Source organism: Trachurus trachurus (assembly GCF_905171665.1).
Source record: "Trachurus trachurus genome assembly, chromosome: 5".
In the NCBI taxonomy this organism is placed as follows: domain Eukaryota; kingdom Metazoa; phylum Chordata; class Actinopteri; order Carangiformes; family Carangidae; genus Trachurus; species Trachurus trachurus.
In genome coordinates, this window is record NC_139896.1 from 5,345,519 (window position 1) to 5,358,772 (window position 13,254).

General features: G+C 43.9%; 2 protein-coding genes across 2 annotated transcripts in view; both read right to left on the reverse strand.

Annotated features, from left to right (window-relative positions):
• sec61a1a (SEC61 translocon subunit alpha 1a) overlaps nucleotides 1–13,254 on the reverse strand; it is a 238,890-nt gene that overhangs the window by 98,117 nt on the left and 127,519 nt on the right. The window lies entirely within an intron of this gene.
• Nucleotides 4,690–8,442, reverse strand: LOC310986079 (G-protein coupled receptor 22; the record flags this gene model as incomplete). Its single annotated transcript, XM_083971836.1, has 3 exons — nucleotides 4,690–5,661; nucleotides 6,644–7,336; nucleotides 8,305–8,442. 3 exons carry the CDS (start codon nucleotides 8,440–8,442, stop codon nucleotides 4,690–4,692), a joined length of 1,803 nt encoding a protein of 600 aa, XP_083827962.1.

Below are 13,254 nucleotides of genomic sequence, written 5' to 3' on the forward strand. Positions count from 1 at the left end.
GTTATAATGTCCAGCATGTCTGGATGTGAGACATGAAGCCCTGAGGAGAAAGAGAGATACAGGTACAGTGTAACGTGTCCGTCCAGGACTCGGTCCAGAAGTCTGCAGTCTGTAAAGTCTGTGGTTTCGAGATGCTAGTTAACCTGCAGTGACTTACAGTGAGAGAGTTTTCACAAAATATTGCCCTTTGATTCGCTCTGGTATAGTTTCAGTAATGTTACAGTGGCCTGTCATATTATTCACATAGTTACAGTTGTGTTTGTCTTATTCCCCCCTCTATTCTCTCTTCCCCCCGTTAATCTAAAGCGTTAATAGAAAACCAACAGTTCTGTCTTCACATTCTCTTTGTTCACATCCGAGGGGTCATCATTGCTTTTGCTCGCGATTTATTGCACGTAATCATTGGACACACACACGCTCATTTATTCATCTACACACACACACACACAGAACACACAGGCATGCACACGTGTAAACATACAAACATCCTTCCCTCCGTCACCGTGACCGCACTGCAAAAACTCAAAATCTTTCCAAGAATATTCGTCTTATTTCTAGTCAAAATGTCTAATTTCTAGTCAAAACAATCTCATTATACTTAAAATAAGACTCATCACATTAAAAGTAGCTTGTTTTTAGACACTTTTTACTTCTTTCAAGCTTATTTTCACTTGAAATAAGTAGAAAAATCTGACAGTGGAGCAAGTTTTTCTTTCTTATTACAAGCACAAAAAACTTGCTTTCACTGGCAGATTTTTCTACTTATTTCAAGTGAAAATTAGTTTGAAACAAGTTCATTTTTAGGTGATGAGTCTTATAGAGTTTAGTTTTGACTAGAAATGAGACATTTTTAAAAGAAATAAGACAAATATTCTTGGAAAGATTGAGTTTTTGCAGTGCGCTGAGGTTTATTTTTAAAGAAAAAGAACAAGAGTCATGCCTTTGAGCTTTACCTCGCACACATTCCTCTAAAACATGGTGCTTATTGGAAAAATTAAATCTGAATCCTTTTTTTTTTTTTTCTTTTTTTTGCAGTTTTCTGGTAGTTTCCTGTGAGCCTGTAAACTTTGAATCTGATTTGCTTTTGCATTTACCTGCCATAATTTTTTTTTTTGCTTTACCATACAGTATGTATGTGCAAAACACTGTCGCTCTGACACTTTGTTGTAAACATACAGTTGGACATTCAGCACCATGAGAATATTTCAATAACTCAATTAAGGCATGAAAAAGGAAAAAAAAGAAAGAAAAAGAAATCTAGACTTCCTCTAACATTGTCTCACTGAGAATATCTGTGCAGGTAGTTATTGGTGTGCTTTCACAGATACTGACTAAATACAGATCAGTGTGCATTAAGTGTCTATGTGTGTGTGTGTGTGTTTCTATCTGTGCATATGTACATGCACATGCAAACTGAAAGTGCACGTAGGAAAAATATTGTACAGTTGCAAGAGAAAGTATGTGAACCCTTTGGAATTTTCTATAGTTTTTTGCATTAATTTCTTTGCTTTCCATTGTAGCCACTCCACAACACTAATGGGAAAATGTTTTGTGGACTGATGAAACTAAGATTTAATTTAAACAATTTTTTTTATTTATTAATTTCTTTTTTTTTTGTATTTTTTGTACGTATGGTGTAAAAATGGCGCTGCATACCAGCATGTAAACATCATGTCAAAGGCTGCTTTGCCATAATCAAGGGCAAAATGACTTCCAGAGTTTCTCCAGGCGCCGCATTTTGTAATAATCTGCCACATTTTGTAATAAAAATCTTGAACGCAATATGTAGCAGGACAACGACCCTAAACATTGAAGTAAATCTACTATCTAGATAATATAGAGCAGCTTCAGCAAAAGAAACTCCACCTTTGGGAGCGGCCCAGTAGTCAGAGCCCAGACCTGAATCCAATAGGGATGCTGTGGAATGACCTCCAGAGAGCCGCTCACACCAGACATCCCATAATAACATGGCTGAGCTAAAGCAGTTCTGTGAGGACCAATGGTCCAGAATTCATCCTGAGTGTTGATCAGTTCTGATCTGCAGCTACAGGAAACGTTTGGTTGAGCTTCAACTACTTATTTAATCCAAGGGTTCACTTACTTCTTCCACCTGCACTGTGGTTGTTTAATGGATATGTTCAATAAAGACATGAAATATTATAATTGTTTGTGTGGTATTAGGTTAAGCACATTGTGTTTGTTTATACTTGTGACATAGATGTAGATCGGATCACATTAAATGACCAATTAATGCAGAAAACTAAGAAATTCAACAGGGTTCACATACTTTTTCTTGCCACTGTGCGTGTCTGCTGTGTGTGGTCTGACCTTCACCCTACATGTGGGATTTTCAGTAGTAATAGTTATGGTGTGGTCGTGATGCTTGGCCGTTGTTGCCATGGAGAAACAGTGGCCAGTCAGGAAGTGGACTAATGAAGGTGAGTGTTGAGGGGGGGGGGGGGGGGGGGGGTGGGGGGGGCAGGAAGCTGCCGCTAATTAGAGCTCAGTCAGAACTCAACTGTTTCCACATCTGCATGGAACCAGAGGTCGTGGGATTCGTCCTGACCTTTGTAAACAAACTGGATCTTATTTCTCTCACAACACCGGTGCACGAATACACACACACACCACACACACACACACCATCCATCTCCTGCACAAAACTCAAAATCTTTCCAAGAATAATTGTCTTATTTCTTGTCAAAATGTCTCATTTCTAGTCAAAACTAATCTCTTTCCACTTAAAATAAGACTCATCACCGAAAAATTTACGTGTTTTTAGATCATTTTCACTTGTTTCAAACAAATTTTCACTTGAAATAAGTAGAAAAATCCAGAGATGGGACCAAGTCACACATGTGCAAGTCTCAAGTAAGTCTCAAGTCTTAACCTTCAAGTCTCAAGTAAGTCCCAAGTCATTTTTCTTTGGGCAAGTCAAGTCAAGTCAAGTCACAGGTTATGTCAAGTCAAGTCCAAGTCAAGTCCTGCATAGGTCAAGTCAAGTCCAAGTCAAGTCACCTTATTATTGCAATTTCACCCGCAGAATCTAATCTAAATAAAGTGAAGACAATATATTAGAATAGAATAGAACATCTATTATGTCTTATGTCTTATCATGTCTTATAATGCATTAATGAGCCTCTTCATACCTGATCTGATCACAAAAGGTTAACTCCTACTACATCAATAGAATAGAATAGAAAATCTATTAGCTATATTCTATCATGACAACACCATTCTCAGCCTGCACTCATACCAAGTAGTTAGATATTAATTTGATATTTTATATTCAAAAGTCAAAGAATGTGTAACATTGAAACATTCCTGGATGCTATGAGTGACAGGCAAACAGCTGTGTAGTCACTGCAGATTCTGCAGCAGTGAGAACGTGAGGCTGAAGGAGAGGAGATTTTTTTATTTTTAAAAAGGACACGTTAGCTTCTCGCTATGGTAACGCTGGTAACAGGTGACTGTTAGGTCTATTGGTTACTGTGCGTTTGTCCCGACTCTGAACAGCGGCGGCGACGCAGCGTTAATGAAGCAGCGTCAGGCCGCTCACCGTCACTGAAACTCCGGATGAAATCTCCGTTTAAAAACACTGAGCTGCGAGCGTGATAGCACGCCATGGATGTATTATATTATAATAGATCCATGTAGCACGCCCGCTGCAGCGACCCTGGAGGCCCCTCCGTACCAAACCCCCCTCTCACTCTCTCCCCCTCCCTCTCTCTCTCCAGCGGTCCTTTCAAAAAGGGGGGGAAAAAACAAAACACCGACTGATATGGTGCCGTGCCGGTGAAAAATTCAGCGGTGGCGGCTGGTCATTCAAGTCATTCAAGTCATCGTGTCTCAAGTCAAGTCAAGTCCCGAGTCTTTAACCTTCAAGTCCGAGTCAAGTCGCAAGTCTTTTATTTTTTGTCAAGTCAAGTCAAGTCGCATCAAAATAGCGACTCGAGTCGACTCGAGTCCAAGTCACAGTGACTCGAGTCCCCATCTCTGGAAAAATCTGCCAGTGAAAGCAAGTTTTTTGTGCTTCTACCTGTGCGTTCACACCAAAAGCTTCCAAAGCGTCAAAACGCCGGAAGTCAATTAATTTTCAATGAGAGCCCGGCGATACTGAGCGCCCAAAGCGCCAACAGGCGTCGCCACACTTCCAAAGCGTCCAAAGCGTCACCAGACAAGAAGTTGAGCCCTGGTTAACTTTAGGGTAATTAGCTATGACGCGGTTCGGCGGCAACCGGCGTTACCCTGTCAGAATAGAGACGTCCTTCGGCTGCCTTTTATTTCTCCTTCGGCTCCCCAATGACCAGCGCGATCGAACTTGTGTGACGAGCGACCAAAGCGGCTGAAAATATATTTTGCCGTTTTGGGAGCTGTCTTGTTTGAAGCCCACCCTCGAGCGTTTTTGACGCTTTGGAAGCTTTTGGTGTGAACGCACAGTAATAAGGAAGAAAAACTTGCCCCAATATCAGATTTTTCTATTTATTTGAAGTGCATATATGCTTGAAAGAAGTAAAAAGTGTCAAAAAACAAGCTACTTTTAATGTGATGAGTCTTATTTTAGGTATAAAGAGATTAGTTTTGACTAGAAATAAGACAAATATTCTTGGTAAGATTTTGAGTTTTTGCAGTGCACACACACTTTCACACATGCAAACACAAACACACACACACATCGGACCGGCGGCATCACTCCCTCACTGCCTCTGTTGTGAGACAGCGGTCGGTGGCGTCGCTGGCCTCCACCCGGGGCTTGCGGCTCTTCCTCTGGCCGCCGCCGTCCACCCAGGAGTTGTGGATGACGGTGCCGCCGCTGACGGCCGGGTCCACCTGCAGCAGCGACACCACCCGCTTCTTCACGCGCGTCTTGAGGGCGCGGCGCAGCTTCTGTCTGGTGAAGGCGTACAGCAGCGGGTGGAAGATGGTCGTCCCGTACGCCATCGCCAGGAAGCAGAGGCGGAGCCGCACCAGGCCGTCGCTGGGGCCGAGGCTCAGGATCAGCACGTTGACGGCCGACAGCGGCGCCCAGCAGCCCAGGAAGCTGGAGATGATGATCAGCGACATCTTCAGGACGCGACGCTGGCGTTCTCTGCGGTCTCTGTGTCGCCGCACCGCACGCCTCAGCGCGATGATGGCGGAAACCGAGGCCTGGACGCCCATGGAGGCGGCGGGAAGCGGCGAGGTGGCGGCGTGCGTCGTTGGAGCCGAGGCCGAAGCCGAGGCCGGGGTCGGAGAAGCCGGGGTGGTGGCGATGGGCGTGGTGGCGGCGGTGCTGACCGTAGTGACCGTCACTCCGCTGTCGGATATCGCCGCCGCCTGGGGGACGACGACGACGGAGGAGGAGATCGGCGGCGGCGGCGATGTGGGCGTCGTCGGGGTCGGCGACGTCGGGATGAGAGGAGGGTGGCTGAGGTTCTGGTTCTGGTTGGACGACACGACCTCGTCCGCCGTGGGCAGGCTCAGCTCCTCCTTCCTCTTCTTCCGCCGGCGCCGCCTCCGGCAGCGTATCGCGCAGGTCGTGGAGTCGTCGTCGTCCGCCGCCGTCTTCTTCTTCTTCCGCGTCGTCCTCATCATGTGCGAGCCGATGCGGATGTTGAGCGCCTGCAGGATCCGGGAGTAGGTGAACAACATGACGGCCACGGCGATGAAGAAGCACGGCACCTGGCAGAAAAAGACAGAAGCGATACAGAATTTGGAATCGGCAGCTGAGAAAGTTAAAAGGATAGTTCACCCAAAAGGGCTGGGAGAAGTTTCAGAGTCCTCCGTGGCTTCTCTGAGTTACAGGGGGTCTCGGCGTAGCAGTGCATGTCCATATAACGGTTGCAAATGGATACCAACTGTCTTCGTAACAAAAAGACACACCAAAAAACATCCAAAATAATCCGTACAATCCGTCTTGTATTGAAGCCCCGAAATGCAAAATTGTTCGAAAAAAAAGTCCGAAATTTAAGTCTATATTTCAAGCTTGTTTGTAACTGAAGCTCCTCTTCGCCGGCGTCAGTAATCGCACTTATGCCGGCGCAAATGTTTTTCTGAACAATTTCGCATTTCGGGGCTTCAATACAAGACAGACATTACATACGAGCAGCATGGAGGTGTTTGGATGTTTTTTGGTGTGTCTTTTTGTTACGAAGACAGTTGGTATCCATTTGCAATCGTCATATGGACATGCACTGCTACGCCGAGACCCCCTGTAACTCAGAGAAGCCACGGAGGACTCTGAAACCTCCCAGCCCTTTGTGCTCCAAAGTAAAGGTAAATGCACAGATACTGGTCCATTTATCTAAAGTAACGCTGAATTGGTAGGAATTTAACATTTGGTAGATGACAATTAATGACTTAAATATTTCAAACACTTCCCCCGGCGGATTAATAACTGGTCCTATATTAAAGGGACAATGAGGAGTTTCTATTTGGTTATAAAAAAGTAGATTAGATGTAATAATATTTTGACTACATTTGATTTTACACATTCATAGTGTTGTGAAATGTATTGATGCATAATAATCGTGATAATCGTAATACCGTGATTATTTCTCTGACAATAATCGTACCAAGAAAATCTGTAATCGTGACATCCCTAGTGAGGAGTATGGACAAATGAAAATTAAATGAAATAAAATAAAAAAAAGCAGCACGGCACCTGGAGCAGCAGGTGGTAATACATGGCGAGACCCGTGTAGTAGCCCTGCCCCCCCACGCACAGCAGGGTCCTGTTCTGCCACGCCGGGGACAGGTGAGGGTGAGTGGGGGGCAACAAAGACGGAGAGAGGGAGGAGAAAACGGGCGTTTCCCCGGTGGCGAGCTCAGAGTCATTGCTGCTCTTCCTCCTCTCCAGCTCCTCCTCCTCCGCCCCCGAGGAGGAAGAGGAGGAGGAGGAGGAGGAGAAGAAGTCTCCCTCGAGGAAGGGCAGGAAGAAGACGGCCAGCGACACGGCCCACACGGCGGCCAGCAGCAGCGCAGCTCGCCGCGGCGTCAGCAGCCGACTGGCCGGACGCACCGAGATGTCGTAGCGGTCGAGGCTGATCACCAGCACGTTGACGGCCGTGGCCACGCTGGTGAAGGTGACGCAGGCCTCGTGGAAGCAGCACAGCGTGGCCAGGCTGCCGACGCCACCGCCGCCGCCGCCGCTGTCGTTGCCCGGCAACAGGATGACGGCCACGGTCAGCGGCAGACACAGCACGCACACCAGGATGTCCAGCACGTGCAGGTTGACGGTGACCAGGTTGCTGACGGAGTCGACCAGGTTGGACTGGGCGCAGTAGAGCACGAGGACGGTGAGGTTGCTGCTGAAGCCCAGGACCAGCTCCAGCATCAGCACGGTGGTCAGGGACACCTGGAATACAGTCAAAGTCAAAAGTCAAAATCTTTATTTGCCATTTGTGCATACACACTAGGGGTGGGAGAAAAAATCGATTCACATAAATATCGCGATATCTTTTTTGACGATTTTTAAATCGATTTCTTTTTTCAAAAATCGCATTTTTTTTCTTTTCATTTTTTTAAATATTGTTTGATTTATAATATATTTTATATATTATTTTACATACAGAGAGTACAGGTTTTGAAAAGGGTTATAAGGCTAGAAAGTTCACTTTATAATGGAGTATGTTAATTTATAGGCTCCTACAGTATTTGTGTGCAGATAAATGTTAAAAATGCTAAAGACTAAAAATCGAGAGAATCGGCAATATCGTAGAATCGCAATTTAAATCGAATCGCCATCCAAAAAATCGTAGAAGAATCGAATCTGGCTAACATCTAAACATGACAATATGTTACCTCAAATACGTTGTTGACTTAACTTAGAACAGATGTAGACATCCTTGTTAATTTTATCCATGTTTAGTTGGTGTTGTGGTCTACCGTATAACTTTATCCAGAGCAGACACTTCTCTCGGTTGAGATGTGGCTTGGGAAAAGGTTAAAAAAAATCCACCCCGTCGCCCAGCCTCTCGGGATACCTAGTGTCGGAGTTGCATGTACCCCATGCACACCGTTTGACCATTTTAAACTTAAAATGTCAAGAAAAAACATATATAAAAACTAATGAAAACTGACTAACTGCAATGCATTTCAATGGACGTGGAAGCAGAGAATGTCCGAGTGTGTGGGCCAGCTATGGGCACTGTGATTGGCTCATCGCGTTTGGGGGCGTGGCTTAGCCATAGGTCAATAGACTGTTATGAACACACAGAGATGTAAAAAGAAACAAAGGGTTCCCAGCTGCGACTCGGTTCCCATCGTTCATGTTAACGAGCCGTTCAATAGAATCGGTTTGTTCGTGACTGTCACAACACTAACCTGGAAGCCCAGCGGGTATGGCGAGCTCCAGCCCTCCTCCGCCCCCGCCTCGCCCCCTCCATCCAGCAGCCCTACCCCGCCCCCGCCCCGCTGACCATCGCTGGTCTCCAGGAGATCACGATAGCCTTCGGTCTCCATTGACGACGACGACACGGCTCTCCTTCACACATAGCAACAGCGGCGGCCGCACCACCACCAGACCATGCTCTGCCTCCTCGCCTTCTCCAACCGGGACAGATGAGACGGAAGCAGTGAGGACGTCGGCCAGATCTGTGGTTGATTCTGCACCAGAGAAGAGACACAGAGACAGAGAGAGAGAGAGAGAGGCAGATTACAGTTTGTTTTTCCAATTGCAACAACACTAAAATGACATGTATAGCACAAATATTTAAACTGACACACAAGGTGCGTTTACAGGGAGCCAAATACAATGATTAGAATCGGTTTAGAGTCCAAACCGAATGAAAATGCTCCAAATAAACAGCTCAGTCAGAATAAGCAGCCCAAACCGAATGAAATTTAATTCGATTTCAGAGAGGTGGAATTAACCTTTTCTTAAACTGAAAGGACTGAAAATTGTGCCACGACAACGGTGAAACTGAATGTTGTCTGGTTTCGTTCTTTCTGCTCCGTGTTGACGTAAATGTGTATTGATGTTTCTTCACTTGCAGATGCTTTAATGAATGAAAAAGTCAAAACTATGAACAACTACTGAGCTGATCAGACCAAAGATCTGATCTGTGATCAGTCGCAGGATGTTTGGACTAGAGTTCTCAACAGACCTGAAAATTAAAATCCAACTGGATTGAACCCACAGAAGCCCGGACACAACAAAGCTCACTAGCATTAATTCTCGGCCAGAACCCCAGCCGGATTCAGCCCAAAAAAGAGGGAAAAAATGACTGAAGTAATTTCTATATAATTTCAGCTCGAACCGTGTGAATGGTCCTGCTGCCAAGTTGTTCTGGCCAGCCCGTCAAGAACACTCAGCGTGCCACACGGCTGTAAAACATCTGTTGTGAATAATAAATGCAGTGGCTCATGTAAATACCAGATCATATCACATGTAAACAGCTAAAACCCGACTCATTCAGAATGAATTCACTCAGAAAGAGGAAAGAGTCTCCATGTGAACCCAACTACAGAGAGCAAAACCTCTTCTCAAGTCTCCAAAACTTTAAACACATTTTCTGCTTTACACACATTTTGCAATTAAAAATGTCCCTTTTTAAATTCACTGAACACGGTTCTCTGCATAAAACACAACAATCTGACATAGACTCACATGTTTGTCATTTCAAAACACTGCCATTCAAAAAGACACTACATGAGCTAATTGGCCAATATATGTGATGTGTCACCTGGTCAAACACCTCAATGGTTAATTGTCACCACTTCAATCAGGAAGTAAGCACTACAGTTTTTCTCAATTGCCAAGACACATTTCTTGAAACCTTCCATCCTTGTAAACACAAAACCTAATTTTCGAACTACATTCACTTCACCCCTTGTGAATGTCTTCCTGCAAAACCAAACTATTGCCTCAAAACAGTTCAGACTGCTCAAAACCAAACATTGTTGTCAAATCAGACCCTGAGTCAATCAAAATGAATGATGAAAAACATCATTACACACATCGAAAAAAGGAAAACACAATGATCAGATCATAAAGCTGTAGAAATAATCTTTATGTTCACAATAGGAAAATGCTTTTTGCAAAACAAAACAAAAATCCTGTTTAGCACTTGTAAAATATACAAGAATGTGAGAGTTTTCTATATTTTTTCAGCAATTTCTGCTGTGCATATGTTGCACTGATATTTTTCAAATACTTCTGTGCATGTCACAATCTGAAGAATTCTCTACAATTTGAACTATTTTAGTTTTATGGCAGAGCATACTAAAGATGAGAGTGCTTTTCATTATGCACAGTGTGTAGTTGGTTGGACAACAATCTGATTACATGAATTTTGAGAATGCCATATGTAGTTTTGGTTGCAGTGCTTCATTTTGCAGGGTATATGAGGTATTTTGCAGTTTGGGTGGGTGGTTTTGTGTCTCATATTTACTCAGAAATAACCCTGCACAACAAGTACAAGTCAAACGTGTCAGATTTCACAAGTGAAGAGAAGCTATGAATCTGCACAGCGAGGTGAAAGTGATCTTGGCACTCGAACTGGATTCATGGGGCGAAGCGCAAGCTGCTGCTGATGACCCATGATGTCTCACTGCGCTCACACAGTCAGACTAAAACATGCTTCGCATACACAATGGTGACAGCTGAGAGAGAGGAGAGGAGAGGAGAGGAGTGGGAGCAGGACGTCTCCAGAGTCACATCTGAAGGTGTGAGTGCATTAAGCAGAGAATCCCCCCAAACAGGATGCAGACCAAACCAAACCAAGAGGGATTTATTCATCTATCTCTGGCTCTTCTTCCTCTACGCTCCCGAGCTCTGTCACAGACGTAGCCGAGCTTCTCACGAGCGTGAGTGGGAGGATGTTTGACTCATTCTTATGCAACATACATTATATGGGTCAGAAGAGAAGCTCAAGCTCGCAGGATAAAAACACAACATAAGAATCTATATAAGACTCAGAGGCACCTGTGCTGTTACTGCGGTATAGTGACGTCTAATTAGGGATGTCACGATTACTTGATTTCACAATTAATCGCACTATTGAACGCCACGGTTAATTAATCGTGAAGATTCCTTAAATACCGTCATTTTCCCAAAAAAAGATCATGTTGGAACCGTTACAGGGAGATCAGCGAAACTCACAAAGTTACACAACAACGACGTGTTACCGCATTTTCGTTCTGTGCGGGTTGCAGAACAGAGATGTGCCTAAGTGGTAAAGTTTGGTACGGGAAGACATTCAAATACGTCTAATATCTATCACCATCTGCAGGATACCCAATCGGCTTTGTACGCCAAAGTAAAGGTAAATGCACAGTAATGTATTGGTCATATATTACAAGATAGATACTTAAAATATTTTGTCTATATAATTAATAATACAATTACATTTTTATTATATTTGACTTTACAGATTCATAGTGTTGTAAAATTAATCAATGCATAATAATTGTGATAATCGTAATACTGTGATTATTTCTCTGACAAAAATCATACCAAGAGAATCTATAATCGTGACATTGCTATGCCTAATGACATCAATTAAAGGACAATTCCGGGCAAATTCAACCTGGCGCTCTAGTTTCCTAATAGTTTAGGTCTAAAAGAATGAATCTGAATATCTACAGCAGCGTATAATGGGAACAGACTGATCTTAGGCTGTTTGGGCTGTTTACATCCCATAAAAACCACAATTTTTTTCACAGACAACATCAGATGGCTTCAAACAAAGTCTCGTCTGCTCAGTATGTTTACAGGTCTGAAGCTCCCGTTTGTTTTCGTCCGGATAAACAAAAGCCAGATTTACTCTTAAAGGGATAGTTCAACATTTTGGCAAATTGGCCCATTGCCATAATCGCTATAGTCATAGCAGTAGGTTTGTTACCTTTATTTGTCGGTGTAAGCTATTTTTAGAACGTAGGAGCGGAGCGGCAGGCTGTTCAGAGCTACACTATGGAGGCTAATGGAATTTCTTGGTTTCCCTCATCAAACTCATCAAATACAAAATCCCAAAACTCCAAAACGCTTTCGTGGACAAGTTGTGACCTGCACAATCACCACGCTATGAGATAATAATGGAACGTTACGAAACGGAGCTGTTTTCGAGGTAAATACAGAGTCTGCTTGCTGAAAAACTGTCCCTGAACGCAACGCGCATCAGCGGTTTTGCATGAATTTACCTCTAAAACAACTCTGTCTCGTAACGTTCTATTATTATCTCATAGCGTGGTGATTGTGCAGCTCACAACTTGTCCACGAAAGCGTTTTGGAGTTTTGGGATTTTGTATTTGATGAGTTTGATGAGGGAAACCAAGAAATTCCATTAGCCTCCATAGTGTAGCTCTGAACAGCCTGCCGCTCCGCTCCTCCGTTCTAAAAATAGCTTACACCGACAATTAAAGGTAACGAACCTACTGCTATGACTACAGCGATTATGGCAATGGGCCAATTTGCCAAAATGTTGAACTATCCCTTTAACTGCTGCGAAAACGTGGTGCCTCGGCTCCGAGTTGATATTCCTTTGCTGATAAAACAAACGGGAGCTTCAGATGACCTGTAAACATAGTAAAAACACCTCAATAAGTTTGAGACTTTGTATTACAGCTCCATTTCCAAACACGTTGTCTTTCTTCAGATTAATGTGCGTGTCATGTTTCTTGTTTTTCTTAATTGCACAATCACTGGAGTATTGCACATATCATTTCACTGCGATGATCTTGTATTATTGTATGTGACGAATAAATTCTCTTGAACTCTTTCTTGAAGTGAACAAACCCCTCGGTGTGTGTTTGAAGCCAGCAGCTTCAACAGCCCTAAACAGCCTAAGATCTGTCCGCTCCCATTCTACGCTGCTGTGGCGATGCAGGGACAGACACAACTACTGCAGAACTGAGACAGTAAAAAGAGAATCTGCAAATTAATTTTGTTTTGTTAAAGGTGTACAGAAATGGCCGTTTGTCCTGTTCGTCGCGCCGAGTTGTCACGAGCTGCAACACGAGTTTACCCGAGTGAGGAAAACGAATTTGATTGGTCGTTATCGAGCGGGCGGGATATTCAAAGCTTGGGGCGAGCCCGAGCTCCGTGTGTGTGTGTGTGTGTGTCTCAGACATTTGAATGACGGATGACGAATCCAATATCAGTGGCTGGTGAATCGTGTACAGGCTGACGTATAATCCGTGCACCTGCATTATCCAATGCGGAAAAAAAAAACACACTTTCATCCCGGATTAACTCAAAAATAGAATTTTGCCTACATCGTCTGAAATATGAGTTATTACACTAATTTTATGACCCAGAGTGGGCTTAAATTAATT